This window comes from Delphinus delphis, chromosome 10 (genome assembly GCF_949987515.2).
Source record: "Delphinus delphis chromosome 10, mDelDel1.2, whole genome shotgun sequence".
NCBI classification, from domain to species: domain Eukaryota; kingdom Metazoa; phylum Chordata; class Mammalia; order Artiodactyla; family Delphinidae; genus Delphinus; species Delphinus delphis.
Genome location: NC_082692.2, coordinates 99,183,784 through 99,203,731, shown reverse-complemented (window position 1 = coordinate 99,203,731; position 19,948 = coordinate 99,183,784). Strand labels below are relative to the sequence as shown.

Here is a 19,948-nt window from a genome sequence, read left to right as displayed (position 1 = left end):
CAGGAGGGGAAAGCCATGCAGCGCCCAGAGGCTGGGAAGCCTATTATCAAATTCAACCACTGTCAGAAGTACATCTACAGCTTCAGCGTGCCGCCATGCTGCCCCCTCTGCTGGCAGGACGTGGGCTCCAGGAAGCTGGAGGAAGCACCTGTCAGCATCCCTAATCCGTTTACCGATGGGCATCAAGAAGAGTGTTCATTCCTCCTCAGACCAACTCAAGGGACGTTTCTCAGGTACAGTGTTTTATGTGTTGCATTGGATTGTGCAAAGCTTCCCTTCTCTGTTTTAGTCACTTAAACTTTCTTTTTCTAACGTGCTATATACAGTGTGAGATTTGGTGGATAATCTTTTCAGCGGTCTGGTGTTAAATCCTAAAATGTTGGCCTTTTTGTTTCATAAGAATAGAAGGGTGCATACTTTCCTGGAATGATAAGTGCAAGAATATACGAAGGTCAAACCTGCTTATACAATTTTAAGAGAGGAATCGATAGCCTGGAGATTTTTTTTTACCCATAGATTTTGTGCTAAGAGGCTAACTGGGAAAATGACCCAGCAGCTAATCTCATCAAAATAATACCTTTACTTCGAGTTAGTTTGTAACATTTGTGACAAGCAGGTACCCTGCACAGAGCCTGAAGGATGGCCACGTACAGACTATTTTGCATGGAGGTGCATGAAATTGAGACTAGAGCTGGTCTGTTTCAATGGTAGACGTCACCTGACTTTAAGAAACATTTCAGAAATCAAAAGAAAGGATGGTGCCTTCTTAAGAGTCCTGAGTTTACAGGTGGAATTGGAACTGGCCCTGCACGAGCCAGGTTTCAAGAGAACAGTGATGAGTAATGGTGCGAGCTTTGGGAAGTGTGTCGTGCACACTATTGTGGTCTGATGCCCAGACCTTCCTGCCTCCTTGAAACATACCCTCCTGAGTCCCTCCTGCCCTCTAGTGCTGGTTTGGGATAAGAAAATTGGAGTTGACTACTTTCCTGCTCGCTAACTTCCTTAATCAATTTCCTTCCAGTCCCTATGGGGATGAAACGAACCGACGTGTGTACAAGGCATTGGTCAAACACTAGGGGCACAACAGACTGCACTCCTGACCCTTCCTCGGGGAGGCAGCGGGATGCAGAGGGGACCGTGCAGGCTTGTACGCCAAGAAGCCCCCCATTCCTACCCTGATTCAGACCAGCTCCAGGACCCTCTCCAAGTCTCTGGTTCCTCACCTGTAAAATGAGGACCCACTGACCTTGCAGAGTTGTGAGGGTCAGTGAAAAGGCCTATAAACCTGGCCCGGGTGCCGGGCACGACGTTGAACCAACACGCTCCTTCCTGTCCCAATATTTTCATACTCAGCTCAGAACGTGACTGGGAGAACCTTCATTTCTCCCTTAACCAGATTCATGAAGCCCAAACTGTTTTATAAGGCCCCTCATTCACGCTAACTTGGAGTTAGTAACTGGTTGGATTCCGAAAGCTTTTGAACAGAGCTTAAAATTCAGAATTCACTTCCTGTAACGCTGGTTCACTCAACAGGTGCTCACTGAGCAGCTGTGTGTGGGAAATGCTAGGGATGTCACAGTGAACAAGCTGCTGCCCCGCTCTCCAGAAATGACACAACACGCGACAGGCTTTCAGGCTAGCCCCTGAGAAGCATTCCTCTCTTCTGTGATGTGGTGGTGACACTAACAGCCCTGGCCTCCCTCGGCAGCAGCAGAAAGGAGGTGGTGGTGTGGAAATACATCGTGTGCTTAGGCATCTTCCTATCCCCCTCAGGAACTCAGGCCAGGATCTGCAGAACCCAAGGAGCCCCCTGCCCACCAGTCCCTTGAAGGCCGAGTTCCAGACTAGTTTTTTCCCTCTCCTCCTGTTTCTAAACCCTCAGGACCAACTCCCACAACTCATCTTGAGACAATTTCATCTACTTCTTAAGAGAACCAGCAGTGACTCAAAGGAATCACGGAGGCTCTGATCTAACTAGATGAGGATCCCTCAGGGCTGCCATATAGGGCCGTGCAGCTTGTGGACTGCACAAAGGCACCTGGCCAAGGCAGTGGCGGGTACCGAAGTTCAGCCTGCATTCCACTCACCCCGGGCAGCACCCTGGGCAGACCTGCATCTGCAGGAAGAAGGGGCACCTTTTCTTAATCTGTACAAAACTATCATATGGGATAGGGGTGGCCCTGGCCCTGCCCCATCACATGCTTCTGTAACACTTCTCAATCTATTAACAACTTGTTAAACTAAAACTAGAAAAGTCTTCTCTGGAAGCAGGCAAACCCTGTGAGGCAGGGACCTCATTTCCCGTTGTGTCACTAGCACTTCACTTCAAATGACAGGCCCGTAGTTGACATGTTGCATGAATGAGAAATAACTGGAGGAGAGCGGGAGTGAGAGGGAACGCCTGGGATTTAGGCGGGAAACAGAGAGGCTGTACATGCAGGGAGTGATCTGCGGATGGCACACATCCAGGTCCAGCACCGTGATCGGCCACCCAAGACTTACTGTTTTTCCCAGCTTCATTCTCAACCTCTGAACCCACAGGGTCTCAGAAAACTCACAGTGGCTGCAACAAGACGGCCTGGGGGGACTGCTCTGAAGAGGTGGGCAGCCATTTGTGTCCTTGGCCATTGTAAACCCCGGGACTGCTTGCTTGAACGAGGAACCAAACATTCAGAACTGTGGTCTGACAAAGGAGCGCATCATTTAAAAATTACCTGACTTATGTGACACCTCTACATGGTGGCACTCAACAGGCATTTTACTCTTACAACCAGCTTGCTAGGAGCTAATGCTATTTCCATCTCACAGGTGAGAAAGTCTCGGGGCAAACAAGTGATAGCCTGGGATCGTATATAGAGGTTAAATTACCTGGGGTTATACATCTGATGCACAGCCTCGGGGGAAGAATAATTTCAGGAAAGAAGGGCTGTCCAGGAAAAGTGAGTGTGGCCACGGGCTTCAAGACCATATTAGTTTCAAAGGTAGAAGCCCACTGAGGTGCTTTCAGGACCCTCTCACCCACGTTGGCCTGAGGAACGGGCTGCCCTCTCACACTTAAGGAGGAAAGAGTCAGGAGCTTCCTCAACAGCTGACAGGGGTGGGCCCCTCTGCTGCAGAGCCAGGCGTCATGCTGACGTTACGCTCCAGCAGGGCTGGCCTTCCAGCACACTCACCTTTAGGACTGCGGGGGCCAAGAAAATCCAGAGCGGGTGCAGGGCACTGTTTTCTACCTCACACGTACTCTTGGCCTTTCCACTAACCTGGCCTCTGGCACCGAGGCCGAGTTCTGGCACCGGCCAAGAGGGGAGGCCCACTGTTCTCCTCCCACTTTAAATACCAATTCCACACGCCTAGTGTGTGCAAATGAGAGGACAAAAACGCTCTTATTTCTTCCAGGGAGTATGACGGAAGGTCTGATCTTCACGTGGGGATAACCAACACAAATGGTAAGTGCGCTTTCATAGCTTAAAAAGTTCCCCCAACACCTGGTTAGAAGAGAGCAGTATTTCTAGAGAGAAAGTAATGTGGCTACGTTACTAACGATACTAAGTATCTGAAAGCTCTTTAATGTTTTCTCAGCCAAGAGCTGAGAAAACATTAAAAACATTGCAAACGTGTATGTTTTTTCTTAAAGAGAGGAAGAAACAGACATCCAGAGAGGTTGAGTTGTCCAAGACCTCATCTTGTGTTAGAAGCAGACCCTCTGCTCCCAATGCCACACTCAGCCCACTGCCACTGGGTCCTCATACTTGGGGTCTCCAGGGGCCAAGCAGGAACACCAGGGATAAACTGGGGGGACACAGCACCTGAGCGTGCGGTAGGCCCTGCGAAAGTTTGCTTTAAAAAATCAGAAAAGCAGCACATTTAAATAAAATGGTTCCTTTGGCCAGATTTAGCTTGGAGGGCACAGTCTGCAGGAAAAGGCCTGGGGAGTGCCACCAGCAGGAGGGTGCAGGCCTGGGAATGGTGAGCGAGGCCAGCCACTTGCGGCTGCGATCAGGTCCCACAGGTGAAGTCTGATTACAGCCCTTGCTGCTCCCTTGAGGCAGGAGAACTGATACAGTGAACAGAAACCTAGGACTGGGTTTTGAACTCATTGACTGTCACGAACAGTCAAATCTGCACCAGTCTTTGTCAGGAGAAATGTACTGCTGATTTAAGGAAGTGAGACGGACGCCTTTGTAGACAGAGAACTTCAACAAAAATACCTGGAGATGATCACCCCAGCACCTATTACTGTCTCGTTTCTCTGGGACAACCTCGGGGGCTGAGAGCAAGGAGGCAGAGGCTCCCTGGAGGAGGGGCTTCGAGAGCTCTCGGACTGCAATCGGGAAGTGCTGTCTGGGCTCCTGTTGTGTGCAGTTAGCAGGTGGCTGCTGTCCCGTTCACCGGGGTGCGTTTCCCCTGACGCCTCCGTGTGATTTTGGTTTTGGCGGCAGGAGTCGTGTATAATTACACGGTGCACGGTGTCCAGCGAGATGAAGCGGGCTGGGGGCAGAGCGTGAGCATCCCGCTCCTGCAGCCCGGCATGTTCGGACTGATGGACCAGTGGGACAAGTACCTGGAAGACTTCTCCACCACGGGGGCCTGGCTGCCTCACAGGTAGGACAGGGCCCTCACTCACCACCAGGTGCCATCACAGCTCACAGAGGACGCTAAGCTGCACTGACTTGCATGTTGAGCCTGTACTGAGATAGTAGCGTCTGTAACAGAATTAAGCAGGGGCTGAATTACTTGGGGTTTCTGCAGAGGTGAGCTAGCACACATTTCCCCAACAGAACCACAGCACTCTAAGAGCTAGGGACCAGACCTTAGTCCTCTAGTTATTTCACTTATTTGACTCCTTTACACACTCGACATTTAATAATATGTACAGCAAAACCCACAGTAGTATATTCCCTTAAAACAAAACAATTTTAAATGAGGTTCAAAATGTAAACCTATCTAAAGCTCCCCCATTTTAAGTTTCAGCAAGTTTGAAATTAATTTATCGATTCCTTGCCCCCTTTTCACTGTAGAAGATATATAGCATACTTGTGGACTTAAACTGTCCTGATGCTTCCCTTGAAATAAGTTTAGACACTGTAGGATATCATAAAACTCAGACATGGAATTCCACTTCGAGAATCTAGAATTTCAGTGAAATTAAGTTCTCCAAATTGGGGCCTATATGCAACTTGAGTCACCACTCTGGACATGTCGGTGAGTCCTAGCTGTACTTAAGCTGCAAGCAGAAATAGCCCCAGATGCCAAGTGTCCCTCTGAACTGCACCTCTGGACACTATGTCATCAAGGGGGCCAGCACACATGGGGGCCCAGCTTGCAGCGAGGTTAAAATTATGAAAGGCCTTGGGCAGCTCAGGGCTAAGCCTTGTCTTCTCGACGCCCTTGCCCCATAAGGTACGAAGAAGACCACCACAACTGCTACAGCTACGCCCTCAAGTTCATTAACTGCGTCCTGGCCACACAGGGCGAGGAGCGGCTGGACCGGGACGAGTTCACGGAGAAGTTCGTGATCCCGAGGACGAGGAAGGCTTCCAAGTACATCATGCTCTACCGCATGATAGAAGAGCACGGCTTCTACGTCATCGAGCCCCCTGGTCCCCAGACAAGCCCACGTCCGGGAAGCGGCTCGTGCTGAGCGCGCATCGCACCTGAGAGCAGACAGGAAGTGATGTCTGGGGGTTCCCGCCTGGAACAGCTACTGGGCCTCTATATGTCTTCAACTGTGTTTAATAAAAAAGAGTTAGACGGCTTCCCTTTACGCATATTTCAGCTTACTGCAGTGTAAGAATTTACGAAATGAATAAAAATTGTCCTGGGTTTTCAAAATTGTAGGCACCACAACTAAAATTGTTTTCACCGTAGTTTGGGGTCCATGTTACAGCGTAAAGTGGCAGCATCTTTTTTTCACAGAGCAATGAGAACTCTTCCTATAAATTAAGTAGGGAACAAATTCACCTTTCACTGTGAATCCAGAAATTGGGGATTTGTAGGAAGAGACCCTTACAGTTTATGAAGTAATGACTGCCTTCACCTCATTGTTTTTATATAAAAAGCACATGGTAACCTTTTGACAATCAATAATAGTTAAAAAAAAAAAAAAAAGGAAAAAGGTCTCAGAATCTGAGCCGGGAACCATGCACTCCTCCTGGGTCAGCCTTTCTGTGTCTACACGCACAAACAGGACTGGCAATTCCTCAATCAACCTGTTTCCCTGGCCTGAGGTGGGGAGTTGGGGTGTTGGAGTTACCACAGCGAATCACCTCCTCTGCCCACTCTAGGTGCAGAATTCAGAAAGGACACGATGAAAGTCCGTCTTCTGTCTCTCATACCTTCAGGAGGAGGAAGGGGACGACTGAGATGAGTAACCACAAGGATTGTTAACAAGGATTGTTAACATTAGAATTTTTACACCCAGATAATCAGACTTTAAATAGCCAGTGATCAAAACATTTCAGGATTCCTCTTTGGAAACTGCTTCCAGAACTCTCTGTTTTTGACCAAACGTGATATACTATCCACCTAATCTTATTCCTCAGCGTGGGCACCGAATCATGTCTAATTTCCAAAAACCAAACCCATCTTCAAGGTAGCAATAGTTACTCAGTAATAAAGATATTCCGAAAACTTGCTACAGATTCTTCAAGCTTGTTTCCAAAGAGGCATTGGTCAGTGTTCCACACTAGCGACTTCAGTGGGAAAAATTGCAGGCAGCTCAACATTTGCATTTGTTAAGTTTTAGGACTGTTCTTTAAGAAATACAAAACTTCCTACCTAGAAAATGAGACCACCTTAAATGACCTGCCTGCTACTCTGTGTTCAAGGAATCATAAAGACCTCAGCGGGTAAAGATGAAAGGGGCGTGGGGTTTGGGGGATATTCCGATTTGCCCCATTCTCTTTAAGCTCTGTCTTAGGACTCTGCTTCCCTGGACCAGTTCTTTACCCTATTATTAGTCATCATAACAGCTGCAATTAACACGTATTCATAAAAGACTCCACACCAGAGTAAACACTTCTTACTCTTCTCTTTTAATCTCAAGACCATCCTGTGAGGTAGGTACTGACATCATGCCCATTTTACAGATGACAAGGGAAACGGACTTGCCCAAAGGCACCCAGTGGCAAAACCAGGGTTCAGACCAGGTTTGACTGCAAAGCCTGTGCAGTTACCTCCAGCACCTAGCGACCCGAAAGCGACCAGTGGCACGCAGGGTGTACGGCAACTGGGTCAGCAATTTGCCATCGTTAGAGAAGATAAGCATTCTGCTTTCATCAGCATTCAAATATGAACAGCAGATAAGAAACATGTCATAAAACAATTAAAATAAGAATTGTTGGGACTTCTCTGGTGACACAGTGGTTAACAATCTGCCTGCCAATGCAGGGGACATGGGTTCAAGCCCTGGTCCGGGAAGATCCCACATGCCACAGAGCAACGAAGCCCGTATGCCACAACTACTGAGCCTGCACTCTAGAGCCCACAAGCCACAACTACTAAGTCTGCGTGCCAAAACTACTGAAGCCTGTGCGCCTAGAGCCTATGCTCTGCAGCAAGAGAAGCCACCACAATGAGAAGCCTGTGCACCGCAACAAAGAGTAGCCCCGGCTCGCCGCAACTAGGGAAAGACCGCGCGCAGCAATGAAGACCCAATGCAGTCAAAAAAAAAAAAAAAAAATTGTTAATATTAGAAACGCTAATTTCATGCTTTCTCCAAGTGCTTGACCTTGATTTTCAAACAAAGCGTTAACAATCCCCGCTCCCTATTTTCGGGGCTGCTCTACACCATGGAGGTGCCTTTGGTAGCGGTCGGCCTCGTATTTCTTCTTTCACTTCAGCAGGCTACAAATGCCCTGCTCACAAAACCACAGTACCAGCCTACAGGTTTTACCCCAGTAAAGGAAATGCGGCATCAGAATACCACAGACAGATGGGCGACGTGGCTCAGCTCTGCAGAAGTGAGAGCTGAGAATCCTCAGCACTGGCACCGACTCCAACCCCAGATGAAATCTGAGGTCCACCTGGCAGCCCAAGTGCATTCCTTCACATCAGCGGTGAGCGCAGCCCTGGGCACACATCTGTCTCCGTCAGCGCTCCTGGGATGATGGACGGCTGGGCTCCTGTTCACAGCAAGGCCACAGAGTCACCGATCCGCAAGACTAAACTAACCCACACGAAGGCATTTTTCCAAAGCCTCCACAGCGTGCATGGATTACTCTTATAACCAGAAAAACCCAATAAACGATATTAAAAAAACAAGCCACCCGCAATGGCTGCACCTCGCTCCCTTCGTGCAGGAAGTGCTTACCATGGTACCCCTCCCCCATCCCCAGAGCTGTCTTCACTACTTTACCTCGAACTTTTTCTGTCACCTCCTCCTCCACTGTGTTACCTACCAGGGCATAAAATAGGCCTTTTACTTCCTAGAGGAAATAATTATGTCAATGCTCACACTTTTGTTTCATCTGAAAGGGAAAAAAGCACACCTATAATGTGCCAGATTCTTTCACAGACCATCTCATTTAGTCTGCGAAACAAACTCCGGAGCTAGTAATTATGCCCACGTCACAGGTGAGGAAACTGAGGTTCAGAGGGGTTAAGCAATGTTCCCAAGGTCACCACTGTTTTCCTAGTGTAGACCTGGACTCTTGGACCCAGGTTTTTCTTTTTTTGTTTTATTTTGTGTTTTTTTTTGCGGTACGCGGGCCTCTCACTGCTGTGGCCTCTCCCGTTGCGGAGCACAGGCTCCGGACGCGCAGGCTCAGCGGCCATGGCTCACGGGCCCAGCCGCTCTGCGGCACGTGGGATCTTCCCGGACCGGGGCACGAACCCGCGTCCCCTGCATCGGCAGGCGGACTCTCAGCCACTGCACCACCAGGGAAGCCCCGGACCCAGATTTTTCTGATTCCACCCTTTCTACTCTATCAGAATGTGCCATCTAAACGTCAGAAAGAAGAATATCTACCTTTGAAATACTGCTTCTGAAAATGGAAAGATTCCAAAAATTTTTAAATGCTAAAAAACTTTCACTTAAAAGAAATCATAGTGAATTACTTTGAAATAAAAAGTACTGCCTTAGTTTAACAACTTCACAAATTTGCTTTTCCATATCATGTATTCTTAACTGAGGCAACCGTATATTTCACAAAATGGTAAAAAGACTAAAAATTTTCAGCTTATATATTAAAAACCAAAGATTTAAGATAAACTCATGGATTTAAATCTCTCTCAATTTTAGAAATGGGCCTCAGTTACAGTCTTATGGAAGTTAACATTCATGGGATAATTGAGTCTGTAATCAGTTTTTTTTTTGCGTTACTGTACGCGGGCCCTCTCACTGTTGTGGCTTTTCCTGTTGCGGAGCACAGGCTCCGGAAGCACAGGCTCAGTGGCCATGGCTCACGGGCCCAGCCGCTCCGCAGCATGTGGGATCTTCCCAGACCGGGGCACGAACTCGTGTCCCCTGCATCGGCAGGCGGACTCTCAACCACTGCGCCACCAGGGAAGTCCCTGTAATCAGGTTTTAAAAAATTCAATTCGGTTGGAAAAATCACAAGTGGGAGGTGGGTGATGGGGAGGAGAGACATTTAATTTCTTTTTAGCCTAAGTACTTTCCCCACAGGGGAACACTAAAAACCACATTCAAGTAAAGAGCAACTTTTTTTTTTTTAAAGAAAATGAAAATGGTTTAATAAAGGTAAAATAATTAAGACAAAATAAAAACTTTAACAATAAGTAACAATGAACTTTCAGATCTGTATGCTATGCTCAAAAATGCTGGGAAACCTAACCAGGTCCAGCCTGGTAAACCTGCCTAAAACTATGTCCCATTCATGTTGGTTTAATCCCTGCCAAGTGTTACACATAAACGAATTATTTTATAGAATTGAATCTCTTTATGAGGGAATTTTAGAACAGTGAAGGCACAGATATCACCATTTTCCCTTATAGTTTGGGGCTGAGGTCAGAAGGCCAGCCTCCACAAAGGCGGGAGAATCAACCTACGGTAATCATCTGTGTAAGCAGCAGCTGTCACAGGCAGTGTGCACTGTGGCTGTAAGGACATGGTGCCTCCTCCTTCCCCCAGATGAACCCTCACAGCTGCAGAGCTGAAGGGTGTTATGGGCCAGGCTCTGTGCTTAAAGCACCCTGTAAGGACCAGCCCGCTGCATCCTCCAGCAACCCGCTGGGGGAACACTATTATTTTTTTGGCAGTGCCACGTGGCTTGCAGGATCTCGGTTCCCTGACAAGACGTTGAACCCAGGCCCACGGCAGTGCAAGTGCTGAGTCCTAACCACTGAACCGCCAGGGAATTCCCACTAACATTATATTATTATTTTTACTTTCTTTTATTGAGGTGAGAGTCATAAACAGTATCATCGGCCCATCTTAGAGATAAGAAAATCAATGCTCATAAGGGCAAGTAAATCGTCCAAGGTCACAGAACCAGGAGAGGCAGAGCTGAGATCTCAATGTGTCCTTTCTAGAAGGCTCATTCCACTACACTGACTTCAGTAAAATTCTCTCTGGGGAAACTAAGAGCTAAGAACCACACTCTGCACCGACGTTCCTGACCTTGGATCCACAGAGGGTCCTCATGGAATCTGCGAACCCCTGACACTGTGTGCCAAGTGACATGGACCAGCACGTTCCTGGTGACAGGGGCCCCGGGCTATACCCCAACCTTGAGGTTGCCAGCACACTGCCACTGCCCCGCGTTGCCAGCACACCCCAGGCCCTGCCTGGAGTGGTGGGTGGCCTTCCCCTCTAACCTCCACTGGATGAGCCCTAGCAGGGCTGTTCTGTTGACTCATATGATTTTTCTGGGCCGGTGTCACTTCAGCTGTGGTGATCTCACAGAGGTACCGAGGGCTCTTGGTTCAAGTCCCCCGCGTGGACATCCTGGCGGTGGCATACGGCGGCCACCTCTGAGCCTCCCTATTCCTCCTGTGGAGCGTCCCACTCCCTGAACTCAGAGGCTGCTACGGGCTAAACAAGAACACAAAGGTATCTGCCCCATCTCGACTCTCACTATCCAAACATTGGCTGTAATGGTTTGCAAAAAAACATTAGCCCATATTGGCTATCCAAGTGAAAAATGACGAATACGTAAGAGCCTGCAGCAAAATCCTCAAGTTCTGAGTGTCTGAACCGAACAGAGGCCGCAGCACACGCCGCTGTCTTAGCCGACTGCCGGGAACTTATGCTGTTTAGGTGTGTAGTCTGTTACCACTTCATTTTCCCCACTTTATTAGGTGAAACTGTCTCCTCTGGAAGTGGAGAAGTCCATGAAGAAAGCAGGTGAGTTTCAGACGCTGAGGAAATCCCCTCTGTTAGGAAAAAAAGCTGGAGCGACAGTCTATTGAGAAGGGTGATCATATAAAAGGTATAACCTCGGCCAAGTACGTGCGTCCCTTTCCTGTGTATGGTTTTTGCATTGGGTGGGTGACAAAGCACAACTTGTGAAATGTGTGGGTTCCACAAAGTCTCGCAGTCTTCTGGAGCATGGGAGCTATTTTTATCAAGCTAGTGAGATTCGTGTGTGGAGGATGCACAGCCAGTCAGCGTGATGCCACTGAGCACATGCTGGTACAGATGGAGAGTTAGAAAAATGATGGGGAACGAGGATCTGGTGATGGACTTCGGTTTTAAAGCCAGCCTGGAAGGTCTGGGAGATTTATGTAAGCCTGACTGCAGCTGCATGGAAGGCTGCAGCAGCTCCCCCAGTGAACCCCTGAAATTCCCGAAGGTGACTACTGCAGAGCAAATTTCCAATCTTGATGAACCTGAGCTTTTTTTTTTTTTTTTTGAAAACAAAGCGCATGGCCTGCTACACGGTGTTCAAACCATACACATGACGCAGGAGAATCTTTCACACAGGCTTCTTTGACGGAAGATGATGCTTCTAGGCATCCTTCTAGAGCTTTCAGTTACGGATAATAACTGTGGTCTTTCCGCTTACACACACCTTTAATGTAGCCTTTATTCCAAGGAGTCACCACAACCTTCAAAGCGTATCAGCTGATGATACAGTACCTGGAGAGCTGAGAGGGTGACTGAACTTTGACGAAGGATTCATGGCAGAGTTTTTACCAGAAAGGCATTCGATGCACTGATTAGGCTTGGAAAGGAGTGTCATCACAAATGATGAATGAAATAGGAAAGAAACGGCTCTTGAAATTTTTTGCTGACTTTCAAGGTTTTGATAAAGTGGTGATTCAAAGCCAAGTGTCCTGCGGTGTAAGGAGCCCGGAGTAAGCAAGGCGGACGGTAAAAATGCTGACCAACTCTTCTCATCACTGATGAAGAGCAAGAAGGTTGCCACAGGCTCTTTCAAACGGATGGGCTTTACTGGTCTGAAACAGGGAAGGAAGGGGAGCTCCATCACCTGGACTCCAAATCTGTAAGACGCAGATCACGCCGACGAAACGGTCTGGCTGCCAGAGCGGTATCGTGAGGAGAAGAGAAGCAACCCCTTAAACACTCAACCTCAAGCAGAATCTTCAGTCATCAGGAGCTCTAAGCCCAAGGTCAAGGGAATGCAAACAGAGGCCCATTTTGGTGTTTTCATCCCACAGCTTCCCAAGATGGTTCTTAGCCATCCGCTTCTGGGGTACTTGGTGTCAAGGAGAGGGCTGCCGGCCAGTGATGTGAATTTGGGCGCTGGGTGGATCTCAGACATTGTTCACCGTCCCCTCCACCCATCCCCCCCACCCCCCGCTGCCCCTCAGGCAACTCACTGTCATCTAAACAATTTAAAAAAGGGCTTCGTTTACTGTGTTTTACCAAATATTAATTGCATTCACTATATATCTCCATTCATTTTTTCACCACATATTTTTATTTTATAACGAGTTCAGCGAAGCAAGATACAATTCTTATCTAATCCTGCACAATACTGTTGTGTACTCTACACAACGTGCCCACCAATAGGTTCACTGAGAATTAAATAATGAGGTAATGTGTTTTAAAATGCTTCCTATGATACAGAAATCCTTGGTAGACAGTAAATGGAATTTCCCATGTTTGCGAAATTGGCTGAAGTTCCTGGAGAGCTGGAGACGTGTGGACAGAAGCCCCTCTTCCAGGACAGATTGGACGTGGGTAATGAGAGAGGCAGGTGCACAGTGGTGCCCTGAAAACTGCAGAGCCGCCTGGAGAGAAACTACCATTTCAGGTAAAATCAGAGAGTAACAGAAGTTGCCTGTTGCTGGGAGGGTCCTCTTGGGACTGGCCTAGTCCAGCCCCCACGCAGAAAGGACGAGGCCCTGAGGCGAGAGGCCCGGGGTCAGTGAGTGACCGATCCAAGGACAGAACCTGTAGTCCAGTCCCCGCACAGGGCTCTTCTTCCCTGTGTAATTTCAACTTCTAACACACTAACACTTTCCGGTGCTGGGAGTGCCACGCTCTTTAAAATTTTTACATTAATGGGCAATTACAATAAAAGGACTCTTTACCTCGCCCTGAACTTGGCTTATACAGGAGACTCAGTAATATTTGCTGGTGAAATCAGAAACCTGAGGCTGAGTTGTTAAAGTTCGTCTTGATCGCTCCTCTCCCGTGAAGAAACCCAACGGCTTAGAATCACCTCCTGTAACCAATCAAAATACAAAGGCGACTGAATTGCAAAAACAGAAATGAACGAACGTGAACACGCTAGGCATACAGCATCGCAGAGACATTTTGTAGAGAGCTGTCTGTACAAGGATGATACCTGCTCCCCATTCCTTGTAACTAAACATTTGGAGAAATGTGAATGTAGCAAACAGACCTCATGTGGAAACATCTACAGTATCTACAGTAATCACCCCAAGATTTTAAGAGCTACCCCTGCTGTGGTCTCCTACCAGCACATTTCAGGAACAGGAGTGCTGGTGCGAACCCACCGTTCAACACAGTACCAGGTCTGTGACGGTGCCGGTGTGTCTGGGGCAGCATGGGGAAGGGAGACGTGGGTCTCGACTGGCATTTTATGAAGAGCTGAGCCAGTGGGTGTGAGCAGGATAAACAGGGGGACGAGGCGCTTGGGCCCTGGGGACCAACGGCTGGCCTGCTGCGGGATGGGCAACTGGATGGCGGGTCGGCAGTGCCGGCAGAGAAAATCCCGCCAGGAAGATGCGGGAGCCTCAGCCCAACACAGGCCCCCAGCAGCCAGACAAGATGTTCAAGGAGGTGGCGAGCCAACAGTGACCCTTGTCGTTTCAGGGGCCGAGACCCAGGAGAGGTCTGGGCTGCTCCCGGCAGGGGCGGAAACCAGAGGACATCACAGGACAAGGGGCCACAGGGCTAAGGGGGAGCGAGGCTGGGTTCAGAGGGGAAGGACCTGAGAGGGCTCTCATCGCCGAGGCGAGATGCTTTTCCCGTCCTGTCTCGGGACCACAGGTTCCAAGGGACGCAATACGCTGGGCAGAGCCTTTGTGACGACATGAATTTGTTTCCGAGTTCACCTACCTGAACTTTAATTTGTTTCATGCATTCTGGTGACTCCATTTCTTTGTCAGTCATGGTGGAGGGTTTAATCAAATAGCACAGCATAAATTCCTATTGAGACATGGAAAACAAACTCCGTATCCCACAAAACAAATCCAAATCTGGGCAGGAAACGCGGCCGCCTCCACCCCCTCTCAGTGTGTGCTGCCCGAAGCTCATAAAGCATGTCCGTTTCCTCCCGGGAACGTAACCAGGCCCCACTCTGGACCAAAGACCTGCCGTTCAGTCATCGTTGACATGGCAGGAGAATGCAAACAGAGCGCATATGCTGATTATAAACACAGCGTTTAAAATATTCAATACTGGAAACAGTTTAGACCCCTATTTCTCTAGGACACAGTGACTCGCACAGGATAAAACCTAAGCAACGTAGCCTGCGCCCAGGCAGCCGCCATCTGGCCCTGCTGGCCCTTCCGGCCTCAACGCCCTGCACGCCTCCAGCAGCTGTGGGAAGGAGAACTCAGAGAGTTACTGAGTAACAGAGAACACACAAAACTTTCATTCTTCGTAGTCCTGGTATGAGACGAAATGTCCCTTCTAACTTGACGGCAGTGGGATATCGGAGAACACAGGTGGGGCAGTCACGTGGCTCTGGGTTTGAATCCCAGCTCTGCTCATGAGCCGTGTGTTCTTGGATTGGTCACCCAACATCTCTGACTCTGATTCCTCACCCTTCGGATGAGGACAATAACAGGGTAGTGAGAAAAGACATAAGGTGTTTAGCGATAAATATTAATTCCCTTCCTCTCTCTCTTTGAGAGATCTGCTACCTATGAAAAAACAAACACGTCAGTGTTTTTTGAGTCGTCTGTGAATGAGTGGGAGTGGATTCTGAGCACGTGCTGGTTGGGCTTGCCCCGAGGAAGGAAGGCAATGCCCACTGACACCCATCACCATGGGAAACCTCGGAGCTCCACCCCTGGAGCTGTGCACTAGCTGGTGGGGGGACAAACGGAGAGGAGGACCAGCTTCCAGAGCTTCGTTCACACAAATGCTCTGCGGTCCCTACACGTGACTTTTATGCTTCTACCACAATTAAGACGAAAAATCCAACCATTTAAATGACACGTGAACCCCAAAGCTGATGCGGTGTTACCTTGGAGACACTGACTGAAACTCTGCTCAAGGCAGCCAGGGACCGCCAGCTGAGAGGTCTGCGAGGAGAGCCCTCAAAACGGTCATCCACCAGCTCGATGATGACAGAGTAACTGGAAAACAAGGCAAAGGGTGTTTTAAAAAAAAAAAACATGAAGTCAACCCATTTACAAAGAACAGTGCTTGGGACTTCCCTGGTGGTCCAGTGGTTAAGAATCCACCTTCCAACGCAGGGGACGTGGGTTCGATCCCTGGTCAGGGAACTAAGATCCCACATGCCGCGGGGCAAATAAGACCGTGTGCCGCAACTACTGACCATGCAGGCCACAACTAGAGAGCCCTGTGCCACAACTACAGAGCCCACGTGCTCTGGAGCCCAAGCACCACAACTAGAGAGAAGCCTGAGCCCCGCAACGAGGAGCCCACGCATCACAGCGGAGGATCCCGCGTGCCGCAACTAAGACTCGATGCAGCCAAAAATAAAATAAATAAATAAATATTAAAATAAAATAAAAATAACATTGTTTGTCCTACCAAGAACGAAAATACAGAAAATAAAACACACAGCATCTGATCCTGAATTCCCCTAGACTACTACTGGGAAAAGTATTAATGAAAAACTCACACTTTACATTACAAACTATAAGCCTGATTCAGCACTTACAGGAAAGGAACAGAAATATTTCTCCCAGCGTGAAACCCATGAATTCACTCAACTGTTTAGATAATAATACTCACTGATATGAAGATGAATAATTACTATATAGCAGTAACTGCACAGATTAACTCAATGTTTAATGCTAAAACATAAATTATCCTGACCTATTTATTATTTTATAGATAGTGTAACAACTTCTACTTATAAGGGACAGACATATAGTATCTATTCCTATTAAACCAGGAGGAATTTGACTCTAATTATTTGTGTGCCTCTGAAAATTAAACTGGGGCTCAGAAATTTCCTCCTGTCACTTTAAGCCATGAACTTATTTACAAATCACTCCAATAAATCATGAGCTTGCGATGAACACACACATACTAACATGTACAAGATAGATAATCAACAAGGACCCGCTGCATAGCACAGGGAACTCCACTCAATTATTCTGTGATAACCAAAATGAGAAAAGAAACTAAAAAAGAATGAATGTATGTGTATGTGTAACGGAATCACTTCGCTGTACAGCAGAAACACACACAACACTGTAAATCAACTATACTCCAAAAAGAAAAAAAAATCACTCCAAACCTTGCGTGGTAAAACGGAGGGCCTTTGCGATACAGCACTGCAAAGAGAAAGAAAGAAAACTGGTAACCGCTCGAAATCAAAGTCTCATTTCATACTTATATTTTCTTCTTCAAACACCCAGGGCTCTCTATGTGGGTAACCTGTAATACACCCTGTGGTCTGTTTTTAAAACCCAAACTGTTTTTTCCCCTGGAACAAAAATTAGCAAAGCAAATCTGGTGCCAAGACCCTAATACCCTCGTCCCACCCGCACCCCACAAATGAACTCCAAATCCAAGTATAAGCAATTTTTATCCTGTCTCTTGTCTTACACTCTCCAGAGAGAGAGTGGGAAATCATGTCAAGTGTGTCAAGTTGGTATAATGAGGACCAACATTCAGTTATTCATTTCAAATCTTTTGAATCGTCATTCAGGGTCTGAGCTCCTCTGGCCGGTACAGGATAGGTGCTTGTGCTAAAGATGAATGAGACTCATGCCTACTTTTAGGAAATTCAAAGTCAAGTGGGGAAAAAGTCACATAAGCACACACGCCACTCGGAGACCCGCCTGCCCACCTCATTCAGTCTGTGGAGGTCAGAGTGGCTGGCCGGGGTCTGCCGTGGACGGTGGAAGTGCAGGCGAGCCCTCGGGGGCGCACAGCCTGTGGCAGGGTGCGGAGATCTGCCCACCAGATCTGTTTGCTCTCTCCCCAGGCACGTGAGAGACACCGTATCAGCCTCCCAAGCAGCAAGGAGTGGCTGTGTGTCCCAGGGCACTTCCTGATTGGCCCAGAAAACCCTCCCCGGCACCGAGCCTGTGCTTGTTGCTTTGTGAGGCCGAGTGAAGCTCGTGGGACCACAAGAAGAAGCCGGGCCCCTGCAGTCCCTGTGGGAGTTGGTCCACCTGCCACTCAGACACTGGCTTTGGATTTCACATGAACAGAATTAACTTCTAGTGTTAATTAAGCCCATGAAATCTGGAATTTATACGTAACTACAGCCGCAGGAATTACCTTAACTAACAATTATATCCGTGAGCTTGTGCAAAAACCAAGGCAGAAAAGCTTTGTTTCCTTTGAGGAACTGGCAGAACTTTTCCTTTAGGGCATAAACCCGGCATTTAATCACGTTTCCCTTTAGCTCACGCACCACGAGGTCAGAACCAGTTTAGGACCCAATGGATGATACAGTAACCCTTCACGTATATTTTCCATGGTCACCTTTCCTTCTTATGAACATATTTCCTATTTAAATTGTATTTAAAGTATTTGGCAAGTCAGCTCAAATTCACTGTGTAAGGGCCCACATTTAAGTAAATATCTAAACACCTATTTCTCAACTTCTGGGGATGTGGTGCAGTGGAAGGAGACCCTGTACTGGGATGAGACTGAATTCGGGGTTCTGTTTTGGCCTGATCTCTGCCACTCCTAATTGTGTGGCTTTAAACACATTAGTAACTTCCCTGAGCCTCAGTCTCCAAAATCATAAAATGAAGACACGAGGGGAAATTAAAATCTCCTCTAGCCCTCATCTGCTATTATCTATGATCAGTTACACATCCTTCACCTAAGATGCATCTGGAAAGTGACACAGCTCGAAAGCAGCTCCGACCCCCAACTCAGGCCATTCAGATGCCTGACTACGATGGAGGTGCAGCTGAGGAGTTAAAAGCATAAACATGGCATCAGTCAGACCCCAACTCAAGGCTCAGCAATGCCAAGACCATACGATGACACTTGTGTTTCAATCTGCTTATGGAAAATGGGGGTAATAATGCAGGTGGAGGTGCTCGAAGAGTTACCCATGATAATAGAGATTACGACGATAACAGCGTATTCAGAGGGGAAAATGAAATAGTTTTACAAAAGTGCCTCCCAGGTAGAAAGATGAAAGCTTCAGAAGTCTAAGAAATAGTGGGTATTTAAAAATAAAGTCTGAACGAAGAGGGAGAAGAGAGGAAACGTGCTTTCTTACACTAACACCAGACGTGACGTGCGGAAGGAATGATAGAGTCAGAACACAGTGATCAGGGCAATAATCAATTTGGGCAACCACTGTAACTACTAGGGAACCAGATACTCAGTGTCACCCTACAAGTCACTCGTGAACTACAAAAGGAAAAGCGCAGACACCCGACAATGGCTGCCCTATTTAAAAAAAAATTATTTTTATAAAAATAAAACACAATAAAAAACGGCATCACCAGCAGTAGGACAACCTGACATCAGGCACCCCTGGACGTGGCCCAGTGAGGACACACATCACCCGTGCTTGCAAAAAAACGGCAAGCCCGAATCTAACCACGAGGAAGTGATCAGACATACCTAGACTGTGGGACACCCTACGGGACTCTTCAAAAAAAGTCAACGTCACAGAAAACAAACAGGTGGAGGGACTCTTTTAGATTAAAAAAGACTGAAGAGACTGCAGTGGTTGAATGGTGGCCCCCAAAAGATATGTCCACGTCCCAATTCCTGGGACCTGTGAATGTGACCTTATTTGGAAAAAGGATCTTTGCAGAGATTGGAGGGATGCAGCCACAGCCAAGGAACAGCTGGCGCCACCAGAAGCTGGAAGCGGGAAGGAACGGAGGGAGCATGGCCCCACCAAGGCCGTGGTTTCAGATTTCCGGCCTCTAGACCTTCTGCTGCTTTAGGTCCCCAGTTTGTGGTCATTTCTCATGGCCTCCCTAGGAAACTGAAAGTGGTAAATGCACTCAATGTGACAAATGAATCTTGAGTGGAGCCTGTCAAAAAAATCAAAAACCAAACAGCCACAAAAGACATTGTGGGGACAAGTGGGAAAATTGAAATATGGACTGGATATTTTTATGATATTATATTACCGAATAATTAATTAATATTAATGAATAATCAAGAATGAATTGTTAATTATTCTGATTAATATTAATGAATAATTCTGATTTCTCTTAGGTATTATATGACGCCATAATTATGGAGGAGAATATTCTCAGGAGTTGCATGAAAAACACTTATGATTTAATACGTATTATGTGTGCAAATGTGGAAAATGTTAACAAAAACATTTAAAGTCTGATTAGAAGAATAAGCCAAGAGGGTGGCTTGGGAAAGAACTGAAGATGGGGATGGGAGGAAGGTGCGCCTCCCTGC

The 19,948-nt window shown here is 47.5% G+C and overlaps 2 protein-coding genes across 6 annotated transcripts in view; one reads left to right on the top strand and one right to left on the bottom strand.

Annotated features, from left to right (window-relative positions):
• Window positions 1-5,656, top strand: MKRN2OS (MKRN2 opposite strand). Of its 2 annotated transcripts, XM_060023081.1 has the most exons (4): window positions 1-233; window positions 3,397-3,446; window positions 4,440-4,602; window positions 5,401-5,656. In XM_060023081.1, the coding sequence occupies exons 1-4, from the start codon at window positions 16-18 to the stop codon at window positions 5,639-5,641; spliced, it is 672 nt and encodes a 223-aa protein (XP_059879064.1). In that variant the 5' UTR covers window positions 1-15; the 3' UTR covers window positions 5,642-5,656. The 2 variants fall into 2 exon arrangements, with proteins under 2 accessions (XP_059879064.1, XP_059879065.1); XM_060023082.2 differs by lacking the exon at window positions 3,397-3,446 and having other exon boundaries at window positions 76-233.
• Window positions 5,657-6,031: 375 nt separating this feature from the next.
• The window catches only part of TSEN2 (tRNA splicing endonuclease subunit 2), a 45,708-nt gene continuing 31,791 nt past the window's right edge, over window positions 6,032-19,948 (bottom strand). For 2 of the 4 annotated variants that reach the window (XM_060023080.1, XM_060023079.1), the window contains exons 9-12: window positions 16,839-16,875; window positions 15,591-15,702; window positions 14,456-14,545; window positions 12,824-13,595 (exon numbers count right to left, since the gene is read on the bottom strand). In XM_060023080.1, the coding sequence (XP_059879063.1) occupies window positions 13,536-13,595; window positions 14,456-14,545; window positions 15,591-15,702; window positions 16,839-16,875 (299 nt within the window). In that variant the 3' untranslated portion in view covers window positions 12,824-13,535. Of the gene's footprint in view, window positions 6,336-7,596; window positions 8,124-12,823; window positions 13,596-14,455; window positions 14,546-15,590; window positions 15,703-16,838; window positions 16,876-19,948 lie in introns of those variants that run through there. The other 2 variants (XR_009520931.1, XR_009520932.1) reach the window with 2 other exon arrangements.

What these genes read in the sequence shown, in the direction of transcription:
- MKRN2OS (XM_060023081.1), top strand. Translation starts at nt 16, where the DNA reads ATGCAGCGCCCAGAGGCTGGGAAGCCTATTATCAAATTCAACCACTGT. An exon ending in ACTCAAGGGACGTTTCTCAG is followed by an intron (nt 234 to 3,396) that starts GTACAGTGTTTT and finishes TATTTCTTCCAG; the next exon opens with GGAGTATGACGGAAGGTCTG. An exon ending in GGGGATAACCAACACAAATG is followed by an intron (nt 3,447 to 4,439) that starts GTAAGTGCGCTT and finishes TTTTGGCGGCAG; the next exon opens with GAGTCGTGTATAATTACACG.